A 23,259-nucleotide genomic window follows, 5' to 3' on the forward strand; every position below is an offset into this window, starting at 1 on the left:
CTCCATCCAGCCATCTCATTCTCTGTCGTCCCCTTCTTCTTTTGCCTTCAATCGCTCCCAGCATTAGAGCAATTATATCAATGTCATTTTAAGCACGTCTACTCAGGATCCTACTCAGGGCTATTCAGCATGGCTTATTCACAGGAAACTGTTCTGAGGATTGCACTGTAATAGTTCCTCCAGTGCCAACCCCTGAAGGAACAGTCTGGGAACAGGGAAAGGCAATGGATATCATGGAGGAATATTGTAAAATATATATATATTTCAATACATGCAGCAGTAAATAAGCAATATTCTTCAATTAAAAAACAAACAAACACCACATCATAAATATGTGAAAAAGAAGTAATAAGACAGGAATAAATTGAGGAGGCCATATGGGGAGTGACAAGAAATAACAATCCTGCTGGAAGAATTTTAACTTTCAAGGACATAGTTACACCTGACCTAACTACTTCAATGGATTCAAGTGGGTATCTGAGGAAGTGGGCGTGCACACGAAAGGTCATGCCTTGAATAAAACTTGGTAGATCTTCAAGGTGCCCCAGGACTCTAAATTTGTTCTACGTCAATGGAAACATGAGATTTTATTATAAATGGCACACACTGTATTAATTCAAGAGAGTGAGGATTCAATCAGCAACAGCCTTACCCCCAAGCTACAGCATTACTCAGTCAGGATTTTAAGATCAAGGTAATGACTGTGGTTTCATTGTAATATGAAACAACCATATTTTAAAAGATCAAATGGACTAAGGGAAGACTTGGGAAGGACAATAGTATGAGAGAAAGTAATGTTATTACTATGTGTATGAATGGAAAACATTGCACAGTTCTGCAAGCAGGACCGAGAACATCCAAATCTCTCAGTTCACACAGCAGTGGACTACAATCTTTCCCAAAGCTTTGAAGGAAAGTCCCTTTGGGAGAGACTTGGGGAAGAGCTAGTCCTCACGTGAGACTTGGGGATACCCCAGTTTTACAGCTCAGCACCAGGTGACAGAGATCAGGTCAGATCTCAGAAGCTAAGCAGAGTTGCCCCTAGTCAGTGTTTGGATGGGGCACCACCAAGGAATACTGTGGTCATGATGCAGAGGTTGCCAATGGCAAATATGAATGCCAGTCTCCAGGTAGGTCCTGGGAATCCTTGGTTTTACAGCTCATCTCCAGGTGAGAGAGATCAGTTCCACTGGAGAAAATGGCTGCTTTGGAGGGGGGACTCCATAGCATTAGACTCCACTGAGGTCCCTCCCTGCCCCAAATCCACCCAGTGTCTGCAGTAACTCTTGCCTTACTTGAAAAGTATTGTAAAACATTTTTTTCCAGTCGACACATGCACATAGGTTGTAGACTAGCTAAGAGATGGTTTGGCCTATTTATTCATGTACTTAAAACATTTTCATGCAACTTTTTCTCCCAATCAGGGTCTGCAAACAAAAACATTAGAACATTTAAGCAATTTAAAATATAAAATTCAATTTAAAATACATAAATAAGCAAGGCTAGAAGAAGGGCAAAAAATGTTATTGAGGGTATGTCAGATGAAACCCCAAAGCTACCTGTTGGCAAAAAAAAACACCAATAGAGAGAGGGCCTTACTTTGGAAGGCATTCCAAAGCTTTGGGGCCACAATGGAAGAGGCCCTTTCTATGGTTATCGTGCGTTTAGCCTCAGATGGCAGAGGCAACAGAAACAGAGCCTCTGAGTGGGTAAGTTCATATGGAAGAAGGTGGTCCTCATGTTGGTCCCAAACATTACAGGGCTTTAAAGAACAATCCCAGTGCTTTGCATTGAGCCTGGAAGCAAATGTAGGTGGAACAATATTGGCCCCTACAGATGGTCACGACAGCCTACTCCAGTGAACACTCTGGCTGCAGAATTCTATACCAGATGTAGCTTTCAGGCAGTATTCAAAGGCACCCCCATGTAGAGAGCATTGCTACAGTCTAATCCAAGTGCTAGCAGGGCATCCACCATACTGATATTTCTGCCAAGGAAAGGCTGCAGCTGGCTCACCCATCAAAGCTGCTGACAGGTACCCCTGACTACCACTGCCACCTGCTTATCGAACAAGATAGTTTCAGTAGAATCCCCAAGTTACTAATCTGCTGTTTAAGAAGAGTGCAGTCCCATCCAGAACAGGGAATAAGCCAGTTCAAGATCAGACCTTCCCCCCCATCAGTAGGACCTCCATTTTCTTGGAACTAAGTTTTAGTTTCTTAGCCCTCATCCACTCCAATAGTAGAAAGGAGGGGAACCAAAATGATTAGTGGGTTGGAGTTTCTTCCCTGTGAAGAAAGGCATAAGATTCTGGGACTTTTTTAGCCGAGAAAACATGATTGGGGGAGGGGAGGGCATAATACAGTTTATAAAATTATGCGCAGGGCGGAGAGAGTTGACAAAGATAATTTTATCTCCCTCTCCTAGAACTCAAGGGCATCCCATAAAGCTGATAGATAGTAGATTTAGGAGGGAGAAAAGGAATTACTTCTTTACTCGGTGAGTGATTAAAATGTGGAATCTGCTCCCAGAGGATGTACTGAAGGTCACAGCTTTAAAAGAGTATTAGACATATTCATGAAGGATGGGTCTATCAGCCGTTATTAGCCATGGTGACTAAAGATAGCCTCCATGTTCAGAAGTATTAAGCCTTTGAATCCCAATGGAACTGGTTGGCCACTATGTGTGACAGAATGCCAGACTAGATGGGCCACTGTTCTGATCCAGGAGGGCTTATATGAATCAAGTGTGGTCTATGCATATGCAGGAATTGACATACACATCTGTTACTCAGTTTTTTTCAGAAGCAGAAGGATGGTAGACATTAGACAATTACACACATTTCCATACACATTAATGCCCCTATTGTGATCATAATATCTGGACCAGTCCCTATGTTTTGATGATACTATGTTATTGTTGTTAGTTGCAAAGTCATATCCGACTCATCGTGACCCCACGGACAATGATCCCCCAGGCCTTCCTGTCCTCTACCGTTCCCCGGAGTCCCTTTAAACTTGCAGATAATACTATACAGATTTTGAATACGCTGTCACTTTCTGCCAGCAGATAATGTTTCATTTACCATTTTATAACTTATTTCCCCCCTTTCTCACCAAATAATTTAATTGTTGGTTTGCTTTTAATGATGTCTTAATGGTGATTTTTATTATGTATGTTTTGACAGCTCTCTTGTTGGCCCTTGTGAGGGCAAAAAGGCAGGATATATATTTTGAAATAAATAATAAACAAAAAACAGTGCTCAGACACAATCCCCCAGTTTAATGACAATGCCATCTTACCTCCGGGTAAAGTGGTGGTGGAAAGATGACTTATTGTAACCCTTCAGAGTTTTCAAGGCAGAAAATGGTCAGAGGTGGTTTTACAGATCTTACAAGCTCAGGCTAGTCTGTGCCATCCAGCTCAGGGCGAGGTAAAGTAGTCATCTATTAATTTAGTTTTTCTACATTACCTCTGAGTTGACCTATAAAACATCCTATACCATAACGATAAGAAATCAGAAGTGGATGTTCTTCAACTTAGTAGGCCGAACTAATAACAGAGAAAAATGGCATTTACCTGAAATTTGTCACCACTCACCTTTCTGTGATGGTTTCTCTGAGACCACTGGTGACCCCCTTGACCACTGTGCTTGCCTTTGGGGTCAGCACCACCTGAGATATAAAAAAAGAGCCCTTCTTTCTTTTCTCAATGATTGACGCCTGGAGAAACTGGATCAGTTTGTCAGGGTCAGTGGTGTTTGCCCATGGCGCTGGCATCATCTGTCCTGGCCATAGAAAAGGGATCTCCAAAGCCACCGGACTGTGATAAAATACCAACACTTGGTAATCCTTCTCCCAGAGATACTGGAGAGAAACTTCATGAGCAAATATAGCAGGACACATTTTACTCCCGAATGTGTCTTTGAGCATTTGGACAAGTTTTTCATGGTGACACTTCTGCATCCCATAGAAGTGGTTGAAGTCCAAGAAAACCACTTCTTTACGGTGGTCAGCAAGAAAGGCACTGATCTCCTCAAGGCCTTCATTGACTTTGGCACTGAACAGACCATGAGCAAAATAGAGTTCATTGTCAGGGTCTCTGGGCTTTGTGGAGATTCTGAGGTCAAAATACCGTACGCCTGCTGCCAGCTGACTTGTAAAATTCATCGTTTGTGTTGCCAGCCATTTTCTCATCAGCTTTTTAGCCACCGTTCCAAACACGGAGACAAAGTTCTGGACAGTTTCTGGTTGCTCAGGCCCAACTGGAGACGCTTCGTCGATGTAGAAGCTAAACGAATCATGAGACCCTAAAGATAACACAAAACAACACTTAAAACAACAATCAGCACAATGCGTGAAGGAGAAAGGTGTTCAGCAATGGACATCAAGAATACCCAAATCTCTTATCAGAATATGGATTCAGTTCTCCTACCTCCTCCATCACTACTCTGATGCAAACCACGTTACTAGCAGCTCATCTGAACTTAGAAGAGGCTGTGACTTGAGGATCAATGGAAGGTTTACTTTCAGGAGGTATTTTCCTGATGATTGTATACTTCTTATCTTCAACTGGTTTGCAATTCTGGTGCTTGACTGCTACTATGTGAAGTAGCATTAGTTTGCACCCTACTAAGTCGGTGAGGAGATAACACTTTGTTTGATTGGGGTTCAAAGCACACTGTTTGCAGGGGGTGGGATAGAGTGAAACAGCATCGAAATAACACCTCAGATACAATTTTCTCAAACTTTGGTTTTTCCAGATAAGAAGCCTAAAATCACACCTGGCTCTATCATGTGAGTCTGACCTTTTTAGATGAGAAAGAAAGACACAGATTAGTCACTGTAAATTAAGTTTCAACCCGATGATGATATGAAGAGATGGATTATATTTGTACCGATGAAAGCCTAAATTTGCTTTCCTGTGGGTGCTATAAAGCTCAGGTCGTCACTGGTATAAGCCCTTAGACATGAGCTGAAAATTAAGAATTAAAGGGCTAGAAATGCTCTCAGCCATGGTGCCTGTGAACAAACCAGCAATTGATTCCTGACTCACTACATGAGTCTTTCTTTCTGTTTTTATTTATGCATATTGTTTTTCTTTGCTGTCAACGAGGATGGTAGGGCTGGTGGTGAGAAAATCAGGATATCAATTCTCAAAAAAAACAAATAAAAAGTGAAAAGTTTGTAAAATGGTCAGGAAATTCCTCAGGGCTGGAAGGATTTATGTTTTCAACAGCAGCAACAACAACAAAACCACCCACACAAACAAAATATCCCAGTTTTGAGTGGTATTCTAAAAAGACCCAAGGCTCCAATAGTCGATTCCACTAGGATCCAAAAGCTGATCTGGCCTGGATGGTTTCAAGGGCAGGTTCAGTAAACAGATGCTGACTGCATGATGATACTAGCAATGAGTGGGATTTCTGTATGAATGAGCCCACATGGACCAGCCATCTTGAACAGAATTTCAACAGAACTTTCACATCATATCAGACCACTGGTCTATCAAGGCTAGTGTTGTCTATTAACAGCAACACTTCTAGAGTCTCAAATTCTGATTACCCTGCAGCAAAGGAACACGGATTGTCTTGAGATCCCTTTCTTGCTACAGGCACCATTACAGCCTATGTCCAGCCAGGCCCATCTGGCAGGGAAAAGTCGGGCCATGCAGGCCTGGCTCCTCCCCCAACTACGGCATCCTGAAAAGAATTTTAAAAATGCCCTCCATCGGTTCTGCAGCGCTGCACAGTGCCACGGAGTCCACAGGGGCAGATTTTTCATTTTCAAGAAGGTAGGATTGCATCATAATTTAATTCCACCTTCTTGGAATAGGCTGCCTAAGGAGGTGGTGAACTCCCCCTCCCTGGCAGTCTTCAGGCAAAGGTTGGATACACACTTTTCTTGGATGCTTTAGGATGCGTTGGGCTGATCCTGCGTTGAGCAGGGGGTTGGACTAGATGGCCTGTGTGGCCCCTTCCAACTCTATGATTCAATGATTCTATGAAATTATTTTAAAATGCCCCACACTGCTGCAAAGTGCAATGGAACTTCTCCGCCCTGGCTGCCTCGTCTGGAGGCCCTTGGCCAGCGGGGACATTGCTCCTCTGTCTGGACCCAGGAAGAGGCAGGGCAAAGTGCCTCTTTGCAAACAACGGGAGGCAGCCTGATGTGGTCCTGCTGGTGCAGAAAAGGTCAGAGAGAGGTTTTTCACATCACCTGATTCTTTTTTAACTCAAGATACCAGGAACTGCACCTAGAACCTCCGTTGGGCTGCCAGGTTCCTGCCGGTGATGGGGGACTCCACACCTTGTGTCCCCATTTCCCTTGGCAGCTGTGGTTGCCAGTGGGAGAAAAACATTTCAGTCATTGCTGGCCGTGTGCCGTATCTTTAGGGAAATAACTGGGAAAGCAACGCCAATCACAGAATATGAACACATGAAGCTGCTTTAAACTGAATCTGACCCTGTCTAAGGTCAGTATTGTCTACTCCAGGGGTAGTCAAACTGCGGCCCTCCAGATGTCCATTGACTACAATTCCCAGGAGCCCCTGCCAGCAAATGCTGGCAGGGGCTCCTGGGAATTGTAGTCCATGGACATCTGGAGGGCCGCAGTTTGACTACCCCTGGTCTACTCAGACAAGAAGCTGCTCTCCAAGGTCTCATCACATCGTTTCCTACCTGATCCTTCCAACGGGAGATCACAGAATCATAGAGTTGGAAGGGGCCATACAGGCCATCTAGTCCAACCCCCTGCTCAACGCAGGATCAGCCTAAAGCATCCTAAAGCATCCAAGAAAAGTGTGTATCCAACCTTTGCTTGAAGACTGCCAGTGAGGGGGAGCTCACCACCTCCTGAGGCAGCCTATTCCACTGCTGAACTACCCTGACTGTGAAACATTTTATTCCTGATATCTAGCCTATATCGTTGTACTTGTAGTTTAAGCCCATTACTGCACGTTACAGCAGTAACTACAGCAGTGAACCCAGGGACCTTCTGCACGCCAAGCAGAGGCTCTCCCAGTGAGCCACAACCTCCCCCCAACCATGGTTTTACCATAGAGTTCCTACAGCAGTGTGACATTACTTCTGCTTTCCTTTCTGCTGGAAGTAGCGGTGCACTATTGCCCCTCTCCCAGTTTCCTACCGGTTGCCAAGCTATGCAAAGCAGATGCTCTAGCACTAAGCTATGTGCCCGTATTTTAAATATAGCCTATTGTACGAATTAGTTCTCACATTATTGTGAATTATCAAGTGCTGACTAATCCAGCACATGCCTGTGCAAACCAGCTCAGTCTTTCTGACAAGTTTCACCAGCAGTTAAGCAAGCAGTAATTCCTGGTGAGTTTTTTGTTTTGTTTTTTTCCGTCTAGATCAGGGGTAGTCAAACTGCGGCCCTCCAGATGTCCATGGACTACAATTCCCAGGATCCCCCTGCCAGCGAATGCAATTGGAATTGTAGTCCATGGACATCATGTACAATTGGAATTGTAGTCCATGGAAATGCTTTCCCGGCAAACATCTCTGATCTTGCTACAATGGCAGCCTTTTAAATGATATGTCAAGTTAGACATGTTTATGCTTCTTATTCTCACACTCAATTGTCTGGTGACCTTAGCTTCTGAGTTTTGCTTTGTTTTTTTACCTTTATTTTAGCAAACCCAGGCCTGTTCATTCATCTGAAAACATTGCCTTATGTCAGTCTTCTTTCTCTCTTCGGAGAAATGCAGTGCCCTTTCAGAGGAAATGCCTACATGCATTTGGTTATGATGTCCTGGGGCTCCAATTTTCGCTTTCACAAGTGGCTTTAAAACAGGATTAGACATATTAGTAGGTGGGGTTTGGGGAGGGAAGGGACCTCAGAAGCCTAAAAGGCCAGAGAGTCTGTCCTCCAAAGCAGCCCTTTTCTCCAGAGGAACTGATCTAGATCAGGGGTAGACAACCTGTGGTCCTCCAGATGTCCCTGGACTACAGTTCCCATGAGCCCCTGCCAGCTGGCAGGGGCTCATGGGAATTGTAGTCCAGGGACATCTGGAGGACCACAGGTTGACTACCCCTGACCTACATTGTCTGGAATTTAATTATAATAGCAGATCTCCAGCTGCCACCTGGAGGTTGGCAACCCTATGTGTACGCAGCTGTAAACAGTCTCAAGCCTCTACATTAGAAACTATTTTAACTCCTTCTAAGAAGGGCAGAAATAATAGTGCCAACTTCTTCTGGTTATAGAGCAGACAAAATATCTCCCAATCTTAACTACCTAATAAGGTGCCTGTTATGGGGAGAGGAAGAGAAGGTGATTGTAAGCTGCTTGGAGACTCTTTGTGAAAGAAAAGCCAACTCTACATCTGCCTTCTCCTAAGAATGGAAACCTCAAACAATCAAGGAAATGTAATAGATTCATGCTTGCAACTGCATCTGCACGATACATTTCAAACTACCTCCCAGTCACAGCATGATTTAAGCAAGGTAGAGGTGCACATATTTTGACTAAACATAGGCTTAAGACAGAGGAATTAAAAATGCTTACCATTTCACTGCCTGCAGTAAAGACAACAGAAAGCGGATGCAACAGTTCCTATTTTTGGAACTTTGTCCCTAGAGAACACTTTCCTAAATTTTCCCTATATTTGAAAACAATCCCCATGCTTATATAGAATGAGAAAGCCTTTCCAAAGCTGGAGATGTTGCAACAAATGATGGAAAGTGGAAATGCTGTGCTACAGGAACACCACTGGTATGATCCAGTTTGGAGGGAATTTCAGCAAACTATTCTGGTTGGATAATGTACCCATCATATACATAACTACTAGACTACTCTGTCCTCTCCCAGGCTTTCCTGCCTCTTTGCTGGGAAGTTGAAACCAAAACTAACAAGGCATTAGAACAAACAAATAAATAACAAAATCTTTATTTTATCTGTTTATCTCAGGTCAGGGCAAGTCACAACATAATAAACTATACCATTTGAATTACATCTAGTGTACACACATGCATACAGTATAATTATAAATTGTTTAATACCGTCTCTTAAAATTTCACACAAGGTGATTAGGTGGCAGATCAGTACTTTTATAAGGGGGGCTTCTTTTCGTCTGATCTAAAGTTTCTAACTATTTGGAGTTGGAACATTTACAACGTATGTTTTGGTTTCAGATCCGAACATCCCTGTTCACCGTCCCCGCTGAAGCGTATTTTGAGGAGCTGATAGTGTAATTTACTTCAAGACAATTGTGTTCCTTTGCTGTTTTTTGAGCCCAAGTAACAACCACACAGTTCTTGCGAAGCTGGGAAGTTGAAACCCCCCCCCCCAAAAAAAGGAAAAGGAAGTCCCACACTATGTCTTTTATTGCTACAGAATAAACCATCACAACCTTCTCCTTCATAACATGAAAAACACAGTTGCCCCTGTCAACTTTTCCTCTCTTCCGCTGGCAGAGAGCCCTTTTATCTTTGATGTGAGTCTGGCAGCTGCCATTTTGGGGCGGAAATCGTGTAACAAAATAATACTCTGAAAGTACTTCTATCCTCGTCCTTCCAAAGGACAGCTTTGTTTAATTCTAGACCACCATCTCATCCCATCAGCCTCTCCAAAACGTATATATCTTAACAGACTATGAGTCAATGCAAGCCCAGAACTATAATTTTTGTCTGGCTTTAGGTTTTTTGCTTCCACGGTGTGCAAGAAAGGTTGACAGCTCTGGAGAATGGGAAATATAGAGAGATTCTTTTTATTGGATGGGGGGGGGAGCCTGAGCAGAGTAGAGTTAGGGGAGGGAGAGACTTCATCACTGGGGTATAAAGCGATACAGACCAATCTCCAAAGCTGCCATTTTCTTCAACCAAATTGATCTCTCTCACCCGGAGATTTCTCTTGCTTAGAGAGAGAGAGAGAGAGAGAGAGAGAGCTCCAGGATGAAAGACATGACACCATAGTAGGGTAGACTCTATTGCATCACATCCTTCCTGAGGTCCTTTGCCCCTCCCTCCTTCTTCCTCCCCAGGCCCCACCCACAGGGATTCAAGAACCTCCCTCTAACAGGAGACACTTTGAGGGATCCTTGTCCTTGAGGAATTCCTTGTCCTTCATCAAAGCTTCCTGACAATATCCACTGCCCCCCAAGAAGGGATTCCAGACCCTGCTGGGGTTGAAGGGACGCCTGTTTGGGTTTTTTAGAATGCTCCCCCCAAACAGCCCCTTTTGTGATAATCTTTACCTCTCTGGACCGCCCCCTGCACTCCTCCCCCCCCCACTCACCAGGACCAGGAGGAATGTCCCCCCTCCCAAAATGGCCAATGATGGGCCTGGAGGGGTGGAAAGGGGAGGGGACCTGGTCATAGATCCTTGTTGCCCGAGGCTTGTCACATGTTATAGCAACAGGAGTCCAGAGAGGTAAGTACTTCCATTTTAACTTAATTGCACTGGGGAGTGGCAGGCAACAAAGCGGCAGATGCCTGACCCAGCCCTATTCCCAAGCCAGTAGTGTGGGCTGCTGAGCTATTTCTGGCATGGCGGGGGAGGGGGGGCTGGGGGCAACGGAGCATAATGTCACATTCGGTGGGGGTGTCTGGGTAATGCCACTTCTGGAGACATGTGACTTCTGGAGGTGTGGCAGGGAGGTGTGTCTTGCTGGCATAATTTCTGGTGTTTCTCCAAGCCTGAAACCTGTTTCAGGAGTTTCTCAATGGAAAAAAATCCAGAAAGGCTGCCATTGAATTTTTCCAAAACCCAAAGCTTCCTCTCCGACATGTTGATGTCACTCTTGAAGGGTCTCTCTCTCTCTCTCTCTCTCTCTCCTCATTGTATATAAATCTTCTCTTCTTTTGTTATTTTAAGCAGTCTGCTGCTGTAGTCCTCTATGCATATTTAAACTCTGCCAACACAGAGATTAGTAGTTATTCTGGAAGACTACAGGGTCCTACCTGGAGGTTAGTAACCACAAGCTGCTAACCCTAGTTTTTGATGACATGGGCTAGCCTGAAGAGAGAGGTTAAGGCTCCGAAGGACTTAATTTTACCTGCTGTTCTCTCTCCTCTCCCCTCCCAATTTGTAATCACCTAGTTTTTTTTTTCTTTTTCCAGCCAGTCATTCTTCTACAATCATCACCTCATGCTTAGTAATAATTTATGTTGCTCGCTCATTCTGAATGACTTATTTATTTAGTTCATTTCCAACCTCACCCTGAAGAATTCTCAGAAGAAGCTGTACCCAGGAGAGGGGGAAACGGGATTCAGTGAGCTTCATGCCCTGGATAAAGATTTTAATCTGGTTCTACCCTATTCAGTCCCAACCCTTTTTGGTCTAATAAAATCAGAATGGGATAGGTAATCAGGCCCCGAGTGCTGGCACGCTGCTCCCGGCTGAAGGGAGAGGGAGAGAGATCTATCATACTGGGGCAATTACTAAAAAGGCCCTGCTCCTTCAGGCACACGTAAGGGGAGATGTTCAATACTTGGATGAAACATCAACACAACAGCACAAAGGGACAGCCTTCCTTGGCAATGAATTGCCGAGAGGATAGAAATGCAGATCTTGAACATGTATCACAAGGACTGGAGTTCATTCATACACTCAAATTCTATACTGCTTCTTTTATGTAACATTTTCTATAACATCATTAAAAAAACACCCAAAAACACCCATGGTATCAAAATTATCCAATTACAGTTCACAAGGAGCCAGTATTAAATGAAAAGGACGGTTTGGGATGGGGGACATGGTTCACTGATAGAGCATCCTCTTGGTATACAAAATGTCCCTGGTTCAGTTCCTGGTCTCTTCAGTTAAAAGGAGCTGGTGATATAAGAGATCTCTGCCTGAGACCTTGGAGAGCCACTGCCAGTCCAGGCAGACAAGACGAATCTTGAGGGATCAATGGTCTGCTTCAGGAGAAAGCAGCTTTATTCGCTTATGTGTGTTTCACTGTCTCCTAAAACAGGGGTAGTCAACCTGTGGTCCTCCAGATGTCCATGGACTACAATCCCCATGAGCCCCTGCCAGAATTTACTGGCAGGGGCTCATGGGAATTGTAGCCGATGGGCATCTGGAGGACCACAGGTTGACTGCCCCTGTCCTAAAAGACAGAAGTGACAGAGTTAGCACTGGGATGAGACAGTAGTCTGAGCCTCACTGGCAGAAGGTAAGGGTGTGTGTGTGTGTATTGAGAGACAGAGAGACAAAGAGACAGAGACAGAGAGAGAGACAAAGAGACAGAGAGAGACAAAGAGAGAGACACAGAGAGAGAGAGAGAGAGAGACAGAGACAGAGACAGAGACAGAGACAGAGACAGAGAGAGGCAGAAAGGGAGGGAGGGAATTAATTCTCAAAGGTGAACTGATTCTCAGTATTTGGAAGACAGCGATTTAAGAAAAAAGAAAACTAATCACCATTGTTGCATGATATCACTTCCAGCAAAAAAAAAAGAAGAAGAAAAGACATGACACCACATCACTCTAGGAATTGTTTTTACCACAGAGATCCCAGCAATTCCTAGAGGGATGTGACAGAACTTCCAGTTTACCCCACAAGGGATGGCAAGGCACGGCACATGTGATGGGGGCCTCCCGTGAGCCTGGCCCCACCAGTTGCAGCCTGGGCCTTGCAACCCTAGTTCACATTCCAGCATGAAAGGCCTGCCCTTCTCCCTTTCAGCCTGTAGCTCTGGTGGCAGACGGGACAGGGAGGAAGAAGAAGAAGGGTTGGTTCTTATATGCCGCTTTTCTCTACCTGAAGGAGGCTCAAAGCGGCTTATAGTCGCCTTCCCATTCCTCTCCCCACAACAGACACCCTGTAGGGTGGGGTGAGGCTGAGAGAGCCCTGATATCACTGCTTGGTCAGAACAGTTTTATCAGTGCCATGGCGAGCCCAAGGTCACCCAGCTGGTTGCATGTGGGGGAGCGCAGAATCAAACCTGGCATGCCAGATTAGAAGTCCGCATTCCTAACCACTACACCAAACTGGGAAACTTACCATGTCACTGGTTTAAGTTCTGAAGGTTCCTGATAAGTGAGACAAAAAGGTAGTCTATATTATGGTCGCCTAAATTTTAAAAATTTAGTGTCTCTGCTTTAGATGATGTGCTCTTGAAATGCCCCTTAATTTCCCCCTTCTTTTGTTTCCCTGGTCTTTTGCGTGATTCCTGAAATATATTTTTCAGTTGACACCTTTGTGTGATGCAAACTGTATTTTTACAGAATAAGGTATCAGTCAAATGAAAGCACTTGTTCAAATAAATCTGCTTATAGCGATCATAAAATGTTTGTATGGAATCTCCAAAACAAACAAATCAATGGTTTAAAGCTAATTCTTTCTCCCAGAGTCACACAGGGGAAAGCAGAATGATTGATAGCCTGGCAGTTAATCTGCTCAGAATGGCCAGTGTCGACCTCAGTGAGTTTTAAAACTCATTTTTCAAGCAAAGAAAGGGAGCCTTTTCAATCTTGCAAAGCAAATAATCTTCCAAGATAAATTAATCTAAGATTTCTATGGCAAGATTAGGGGGAGAAAACCCACTGCAAATTGGCTACTCTATGTTCTACACAAAAACAGGCTTCAGAAGGCATGTTTCCCTATGGAACATTTTTATTAGAGACTAGCAAAATAGCTCATGGTAATTTAAAATACAATGGGCAGTAGCCTTCTCTCCCCCTTCCCCGGGCAGGCCTGCCCAGGCCTGAAGAGGCTGTCTTGGGCCTTTTCGGGGCAGCGGGGAGTGCTGGTGAGGACTCACCTCCTTCCACCCACCCTTGCCCTGTGCAGGCCCACCGGGGCCTGGCTGAGATAGCCTGCTCTAAATAATGGATGATAGGCCTGGCTTCCCTTGCAAAATCACCAATGATGGGCCTTGAGGGGGTGGGAAGGAGAAGGCCCCCAGGTGCGTGTCTACATAGCTAAGCTTCCCAACCATATTCTACACGATTGTTCCACTTCTGAGACTTCTCACAGGGCAAACTCCAAAACCAACTCCAGCCTTACCTGTTGTGGAACAGTTCATGCCAGGTACAATACTTTGGCCATCGACAGCTCTGCTGGTGGCCCCAAAGCCATGTTCTTTCTTCTCCTTTATCAGACCACCCATAGTGGAAGGATGGCAGGCAGCTGAAGCTACACCTGGAAGTCTACCTAGAACCCCAGAAGGCTCAGCTGCCTCAAAGGAACCCAGGTTCTCATGGACGGTGGAGTCTTGCTGGAGTCCAAGATGCCTCCCAGGCCCACTGATAGCTCACCTCCACCCTCTCATTGTTCAGTCGATAGGCTGTTAAAGCGTTCAAGGGACATGCATTAGGATGCTTAGGGCTGATCCTGCGTTGAGCAGGGGGTTGGACTAGATGGTCTGTATGGCCCCTTCCAACTCTATGATTCTATGATTCTATGACAGCTGGTGCAACCATCAACAGCCTGAAGACCAGGTATGCTGGAGCACTCACCCAACAGCCAAAGGAAATAAGAAATTATGGGCATTGCCCAGTGGCCAGGTCTAGTGCCTATTTATTCAGTGCTGCTGAAAAGGACTCACTGTCACATGGGCCCTTTAAATTTTAAATCGCCTTCATTTCCTGTGCCACTGACTTGGCCCTATTCAGAGTCCAGGTCTCCTCCATATAAGGAGGTCGCAGGTCCTTCCTCCCTTTCTTTTCCCCATCTTAATAGGAGAGTTGGGAAGGGCCTGATCAGTAAAACACTGGCAGCATTGGTCCAAAGTTTCCAACAAGGCATTCCGGACTGAGAACAATACTCCCGATATTTTCTTAAAATGATATTCGTGCTACTGATTTCCTGATATGGAATGAGAATGACATTTTCCTGTGTACGCAGCACCCCTACTGGAGACAGGTGAACCATTGCTCTGATCATGCAAATTACTTCCTGAATAGGGCAGGGGGCGTGACTCGATAGTCGAGCCCCTGCTTGGCATGTAGAAGGTTCCGGATCCTGTTATCTCCAGTTTAAATGACCGGAGAGTAGGGGACGGAACACCAACAGAGATCCTGGACTGCAGCTGCCTGTCAGAGTACTAACCTTCACAGACCTGTGGGCTCACTCTGCCTCAAACAGCACCATCTGTGCAACTCTCTCTATTTGCACCCCGGGATGAATTGTCTCTCTCCTGTTGCTCACTCATTTCTATCCTCTCCACAGATCTCTTAGGAAGGACTCATCTCACTTCCATTTCCACTGACATTTCAACCCTCTTCCCAATCATGCAAACAGCTTCCTACATGCTTCACACGAGAGCCAAAACGACCTGGAAAAAAAAAAGTGCGTGCCAATAGCTCACCACTCCACTGATTAAAATTGCCTGCGCCAATTAAGATTGACCCCTGCTGGCTGATCACCCAAAAATGTTGGCTGATTAAACTGCAAAGGACATGGATAAAAGCCGGCCGTTCTTGATACAAGCCCTTTTCAGGGGCCAAGGTAGGGGGCGGACCGTCATATTCTGGATGAGCGTGCACGTTCTTTTAAGATCTGCCTCCAAAATTAGGTTGATGATGACAGAAGACAGGGCCTTTTCTCCTATGGCATCCTACTTATTTAAAATTTTGTGGTAGATGTTTATACTAGGGTTGGGCGTTTAGGCGTCCGATGACCATATGTCAACTTGGGTGCAAGGAAGCAGCGCATAATGTTTGGGGGGGTGACCTTGGGATCTGGAGCTACATAGCCGGAGTTAGACTGAGGCCTCTGCACTGTCAACTGTTTATCTCAGGGGTAGTCAAACTGCGGCCCTCCAGATGTCCATGGACTACAGTTTGACTACCTCTGGTTTATCTGATGTGCCCATCTCGTGCATTAGCAACACCTACTTATTAAGGAACAAATGTGACCTGAAAGGACCCACAAACCTTCCTAACGACAAGTGCATCAAAAATCTTCTCAACACTTATTATAACATCTGAATTAGGGCTAATGAAAGCATGCGGGTAAAGAACGGGCAAAATTGCATAGCGCCAAGACTTCCGTGAGAAAGACTTCCTGCGCATTTTAACTCTTTGTGACTGTGTTAGTCCCCCCAATAGTAAAACACACAAACACAGGCATAACTGAAAGGAAAGCCACTTTTTCTTGTCTGTATTTATTCCGGAGGAAAGCAGGGTATAAACAAGGGTCAGGCGTCTTGAGCGTCTGAAACGGCCGTTTGCACCAATAGCAGCCAGTGCCATGGTGCAGGGGGGGAGGGGAGGTGCCGGCGCCGGTGCACCAGTGCATCAGTGGGCGCACACATGCTGGTGCAGACTCCCCTCCCCCCTGCACCACGGCACTGGCTGCTTTGGGCGCGAACAGCCGCTTCGGACGCTCAAGTGCCCAACCCTAGTTTATATCCTGCTTTCCTCTGGAATGAAGATCCTCAGTGTTATCCTTACAACAAGAACGCTATGAGGTAAGTTAGGCAGAGGGAGACTGAGACTGAGACAGAGACAGAGAGACTGACTGGCCTAAGGCCATCCAGTGAGCACCTGTGGCAAAACGCTGGTTCAAGTCTGCATGTCTGGCATCCCAACCACCATACCCCACTGGTCCTGCATTTGGAAAACACCTTGGTTATAACTAGAAGTGATGGCATAACACAGTCTGCCTTGGAGAGGCTGCTGCCACTTTAGAGCCCAAGGCAGGCAGTGTGAGGAGACTTGGTGCTCTCCCTTCCCACCTGCACACATTTTCAGGTGCCAAGAGTGCATGTGACAGGAAGCACTTTCATGCCCGCTTTAGTACCCCATTAGTTGATCCAGGTGGAACACTTCATTAACAGCAGCAGTGCTCCCTGGAAAGTTACCAGCATGTGATTATTTTTCCCCCATGTTCCCTCTGGGAATTGAGCAAAACTGGGATGATCCCACTTGGCTAAGCCAGGAGCTGGATCTCCAGAAATTGGCTATGACTTGATGGTACATACTGCCAGTGCCACCACACATGGTCCTATGATCTGTCCTGCCTGCATGGAAAAAATATTTTAAAATGAACGTTTTAATGTGACGATTGTTATTTATCGGTTTTGTGCATGTTGTTACTGACACTGAGCCTTTGGGGAAGGGCAGGTTAAAAATAATCTATTATTGTTGTTAAAACGTAAGCATGTAAGCAGGAGAGCCAACAGGGTGTAGTTGGTTCAAGTGGGTAGCCGTGTTGGCCTGAAGCAGCACAACAAAACAAAATCAGAGTCCGGTGGCACCTTTAAGACCAACAAAGATATATTCAAGGCGTGAGCTTTCGAGTGCAAGCAAAAGTTCATGCCTTGAATAAATCTTTGTTGGTCTTAAAGGTGCCCCTGCACTCTGATTTTGTTTTGTTATGGTGTAGTTCAGGGGTAGTCAAACTGCGACCCTCCAGATGTCCATGGACTACAATTCCCAGGAGCCCCTGCCAGCATTCGCTGGCAGGGGCTCCTGGGAACTGTAGTCCATGGACATCTGGAGGGCCACAGTTTGACTACCCCTTGGTTAAGAGTGGTGGACACTTGCCTGGAGAACTGGATTTGCTTCCCCTCCCTCCTCCCCGTGAGGCCTTTTGGGTGACCTTGAGCCAGCCTCCGTTCTCTCAAAGCTCTCTCAGCCCCACCTACCTCACAAGGTGGCTGTTGTGGATTGAGGAAAGGAATGTGATTGTAAGCCGCTTTGAGATTTTTTAAGGCAGAGAAAAGTGGCGTTTGATCCCACCCCTGTCCACGTGTTGATTAACTTCGCACATGGTCATATTTATCGAGCTTTACTCACTGAGGAAATACATTCATATTCTAGTGAAAGCAAAGGTGGAATCAAGACATTCCTCAGCCTGCTGGGCACTTGCTTTGTGTTATCTCAAGCAATAATGCTTGATAGAGTTTTGTACTGGAAGATTTTTCTCCCCCTTTGAAGTGTAGTTTGTCTGATTACAAAATTGCTAGACAAAAATCACCCTTCGTACCAATTACTGGAGCTTATTGTCGAAAGGGACCTTAAGGATCCCCGGGTTATTTTTCCGTCGCAATTTTCCTTCAGTACAATCTGTGCAGTGCTTCCCCAAAGCAAGCTAGACTTGGATATATATTTTTAGACTCCCTGAAGACTTTCTGTGTTTCTTGCATCCTCTCCCTGTGCAAATAATAGGTTCTACCGAGGACGTAAATAATTCCAGAAGGTGACTGTGGTCACAAAATCTAGCATTCTATTACTTTAAAAAAATCCAGATTTAGAAGTCTTAACACACTTCTATCGGGCATATTTACATATAGTGTTTTACCATTGTTTATTTGGGATACACAGTGAGACTTAGGTTTGTTATTCTTTCTTTCTTTTTTGTAAATAGGGAATAGGGAGGAAGAGAGGATTAGCGACAGAGAAGCTCTCAGGAGTGAAGGGGGAAATCTGTGTGTTTTAAATGGCTCTCCTTGAAGCAACCTGGAAACCTTGCCATCTAGCGCTGCCAACCTACAGGTGGGCGATACAAACAAGAGAAAGAAAACTCTGTGAGAAATTCAGTAATGCAGTAGTGGCTACCTAAATATGAGTATTAAATACGAGGCAAGAGCCAGTTTGGTGTATTCAAAATAATCTCTTTGATGGCTAGGTTACAAAAGCCCCTCTAAAATGTTCTGTAGTTGGGATCATATCCTAAGAGCTTCTCCCTACAGTGCTTGCCTATCCTTGCTTGACTCCCTCCTTTCCAGGACTTATGGAAGCATTCGTTATCAAAGGGCCAGTTTGGTGTAGTGGTTAGGAGTGCGGACTTCTAATCTGGCATGCCAGGTTCGATTCTGCACTCCCCCACATGCAGCCAGCTGGGTGACCTTGGGCTCCCCACGGCACTGATAAAGCTGTTCTGACCAAGCAGTGATATCAGGGCTCTCTCAGCCCCACCTCTCTCACAGGGTGTCTGTTGTGTGGAGAGGAAAGGGAAGGCGAATGTAAGCCGCTTTGAGCCTCCTTCGGGTAGAGAAAAGCGGCATATAAGAACCAACTCTTCTTCTTCTTCAGTAATATCAGGGCTCTCTCAGCCTCATCCACCTCACAGGGTGTCTGTTGCGGGGAGAAGAAAGGGGAGGCGACTGTAAGCCGCTTTGAGACTCCTTCAAGTAGAGAAAAGTGGCATATAAGAACCAACTCTTCTTCTTCAGGAATATCAGGGCTCTCTCAGCCTCACCCACCCCACAGACCAACTCTAAGAACCAACTCTTCTTCTAAATTTACAATTATCCATGGAAGGACTCAGTTAACATTATATAATACAAATCCATCAAATATAGACAATTCATTTTAATGCAGTGTCTTTTCAGTCCAGCTACAAGTGGGGCCTAGAGAGCTCCTGCTTTTATAATTGATCTCTAGATAGGGTTGCCAGCCTCCAGGTGGGATCTGGGGAGCCCCTACTTTTGAACCTCTTCCCCTATTTTAAGGGTTCAAGAAAGCAGGGGAAATTCCCCCATCAATTCTCCTCCAAAATTTGCAGAACCTGTTTGTGGCTCTGCCACCTGCTATCCTCACACCCAAAACTTGTGCAGCTGCATGCCATCAGTGGCTCTGCAAGGTTTTTGGGGGGATGGGAGCAGATGCAATGATGGCAAGTGCCATTTGGGGGCGGCAGAGCTGCAAACAGAGGCGCTGCACGGTTTGGGAGGAGTGGCCGTGAGGTCAGAGTGGGACCCTCGATTTCTCCAACATGCTGAGGTCATTTTGGCATGGCACCAGCATGTTGGGGAGCTCCCAGACCACACCCCCAAATCCCCATGCCGCTAGCCCAATTCCCCCTGGCAATCCTGTCTCCAGACAACCTAGATCAGTTCCTCCAAAGAAAATGGCTGCTTTGGAGGGCGAACTCTATGGCATTGCAGCTAAATAGAGAATCAAGAGGAAGGCATCGCCAGATTTTCTACTGTTGTACTACTAGTCCTATACTCCTCTAACAGTATAACATTCTACTGTTATACTCCTCAGCAGAGGAGAGAACTACCAAGTCCGATGACCATATGTCAACTCGGGTGCAAGGAAGTAGTGCGTAATGTTTGGATCTGGAGCTACGTAGCCGGAGTTAGACTGAGGCCTCTGCACTGTCGATTGTTTATCTCAGGGGTAGTCAAACTGTGGCCCTCCAGATGTCTGCGGACTACAATTCCCATGCTGGCAGGGGCTCATGGGAATTGTAGTCCACGGACATCTGGAGGACCGCAGTTTGAAACTTTATCTGATGTGCCCATCTCGTGCATTAGCAACACCTGCTTATTAAGGAACCAATGTGTCCTGAAAGGGCCCACAAACCTTCCTAATAACAAGTGCATCAAAAATCTTCTCAACAGTTATTATAACATCTCAATTGGGGCTAGAGTAGTAAGGCAGCAGACATGCAGTCTGAAAGCTTTGCCCACGAGGCTGGGAGTTCAATCCCAGCAGCCGGCTCAAGGTTGACTCAGCCTTCCATCCTTCCGAGGTCGGTAAAATGAGTACCCAGCTTGCTGGGGGGTAAATGGTAATGACTGGGGAAGGCACTGGCAAACCACCCCGTATTGAGTCTGCCATGAAAACGCTAGAGGGCGTCACCCCAAGGGTCAGACATGCACAGGGGATACCTTTACCTTTAACACCAGTAAAGAATGCACAGAGTGGCATAGCGCCAAGACTTCCGTGAGAAAGACTTCCTGTGCATTTTAACTCTTTGTGACTGTGTTGCTCCCCCCAATAGTAAAACACACAAACACAGGCATAACTGAAAGGAAAGCCACTTTTTGTTGTCTGTATTCTTCCACGGTCATTATTTGCAAAAGATTGCAGGTTCAGGGCTTTAAAGTAAGGCAATACCGCACATCAGAGTTGTTTGGATATTTTCTTTTCAATATTTCCAAAGATTCCACTATATATAAATTAGTACTGCCTGCTCATACAGGCAACAGCTCTGCAGGATCTCAGGCAGAGGTCTTCCGTACCACCTACTCCTTGGACCTTTTAATTGGAGATACTGCAAGCTGAGCTCTTCTCCTGAGCCACACCTCTACCATGCTAGGAAGGTCAGGTGTGTCACTACAGTGGAAGACCTGCCTTTAGGGATGCCAGTCCCAGGTGAGACCAGGGAATCCCCTGAAAATATAACAAGAGATTGTAACTTTTATTGGATCGCAGCTCTTCAGGCTACAGATGAGGCAATTTTGTGTTTCATCCCTCTACACAAAGAATCGATTGTGGCAGGAAAGTCAACACTCATTCCTGCTTAGGGTTGCCAGCCTCCAGATGGGGCCTGGAGGACTCCCAGCAATAGAACTCATCACCAGATGGCAGAGCTCAGTTCCCCTAGATAAAACGACTGGTGTAGAGGGCTGACTCTATGACATTATACTCAGATGAGGTCCCTCTTCAGCCCAACCCTTGCCCTCCCCAGGCTCCACACCCAAACCTCCAGGAATTTCCCACTCTGAAGATGGCAACTCTACTCCTGCTTCATCGCATACTGATTTTCTAAAGGGATTGGAGGAGTTTCCCCACAATCATCCCAATATCTACCCCTACAATCTACAGTAGGATGGTCCATGAACAGCTTGAATGCACGTCCATTTAATACATAATCTGGCCCTAAAACAAAGAACCGGACAGATGGTTCAATTCCCCGTGCCCATTAGTGCCATTAGCAAAGGCACAAGTAAAACCAATTAAATAGGAGGAAGAGGCCTTGTTGAGATCAAAGGGTGATGGAGTGGGGGGCGGGGGGATCTAACAAAAATGAGATAATTGTACCATGGACAGGCACGTAAGCATGCTCTTCTCCAATGCCACTCCCCAAACTAAATCCAGCCTGCCTCATTTATCAGTGGCTTGGGGAACTATAGTAAAGGCTATCTTTGAGCGAGTACAAAGGACAGTGTTCCCCAATGACTCCAGCTATGTGTATGCGGGCCAGGGACATGGGGACAAATCTGAGACACAGTCTGCTCCCATAAACAGAATAGACATTATTACTAACCAGTTGAACAAACTAGACCACAAGACAAGGTAAAATGACTATCATAAGTTTGATTTGCAGCTGATCAAGGAAAAAAGGAAGGGCAAAATCATAGCTCTACCTCCCACACCAGAGAGGAAAAACAGAGCCTGGAGACTAGCCTTGGGGGGCTCAGTCCTGGGCATCATTTGTAAAATGGCTCAGAACAGCTACTCTGATAAGTATGTCGAAATACTGCTTGTACGGCAGTTCACAGAATATACTGCTTTGGCTGATGCACTGGATGGAGCGATAAACTTTACTTAGCAATCACTGCCTGCCCAGCCGAAGTACTAATAAATGTGATTTGATTAACCGATGTATCCCTCCCGCTCCTTGAAAGTGGACCGAAAGGAAGAAGTGCTTTCATCTGGCTTGGCAAGGCAAACATACCTAGGCGGGCAGGGATCCACAGCTTTCATAGTGGGTGGACGTTCCAGCACTTAGCCCGAGAAGATTGAATATCCAAGGAAGCTTTTGTAGAATTAGGAGATGAAATAGCCAAGTGCATACACCAGCCTTTCTCAACTTATTCACCATTAAGAAACCCTTAAAACATTTCTTCCAGAAATGGCGCGATTGTGCAGAATATGGTTGGGAAGCAGAACTGTGGACACGTCTGTCAAAGGCCCCTCCCTTTCTACACCTTCCAGGCCAATCATGGGCCATTGTGGAGGTGTGGGTCAACAGGATCATATATGGTCACATCACCCGATAAATGTTTAACAAATTATAAACATACTAGTACAAAAGCCCACTGCAGTCAGGAATGCAGCGGGCGCTAGGAGGGTAGTAGAGGGGGGGGAAACAGACAGGCAGAAAGGATGACAGGAAGATAGACAGAAATACAGGCAGGAAAACAGGCAGGCAGGCAGGCAGGCAGGCAGGCAGGCAGGCAGGCAGGCAGGCAGGCAGGCAGGCAGGAAGGAAGGAAGGAAGGAAGGAAGGAAGGAAGGAAGGAAGGAAGGAACAGCGAAGCACTGTTAAAAGATATTTAAAAATTAACTCAAATCCATTCAGGAAACCCTTCCAGTGCTGTCAAGAAAAACCAGCATTTCATCAAACCCTACTTGATAATGCTTGACATACATGGTCCTCACTATCTGTCATACGTTGGAAGCTTCGTTGCCCCGGGCACAATGATATCAAGTAATATCTCACTCCAAAAAGGACATGGACAAAATTGAGAGGGTGTAGAGGAGAACGACGAAGATGATCTAGGGCCTGGGGATCAAACTCTATGAGGACTGGCTGAGGGACCTGGGAATGTTCAGCTTGGAGAAGAGGAGGTAACATGATGGCTCTCTTGAAGTATTTGAAAGGT

The 23,259-nt window shown here is 45.7% G+C and overlaps 1 protein-coding gene across 2 annotated transcripts in view; it reads right to left on the reverse strand.

Moving 5' to 3' along the window:
* PLCXD3 (phosphatidylinositol specific phospholipase C X domain containing 3) overlaps window positions 1-23,259 on the reverse strand; it is a 102,277-nt gene that overhangs the window by 34,396 nt on the left and 44,622 nt on the right. For both annotated transcript variants that reach the window (XR_013233019.1, XM_077347048.1), the window contains exon 2: window positions 3,601-4,309. Coding sequence is in view for 1 of the 2 variants with exons in the window: in XM_077347048.1 (XP_077203163.1) it covers window positions 3,601-4,309 (709 nt within the window). In the remaining variant the exon portion in view is untranslated. The remainder of the gene's footprint in view (window positions 1-3,600; window positions 4,310-23,259) is intronic.

The sequence above is a fragment of the Paroedura picta genome, chromosome 7 (genome assembly GCF_049243985.1).
Source record: "Paroedura picta isolate Pp20150507F chromosome 7, Ppicta_v3.0, whole genome shotgun sequence".
NCBI classification, from domain to species: Eukaryota; Metazoa; Chordata; class Lepidosauria; order Squamata; family Gekkonidae; genus Paroedura; species Paroedura picta.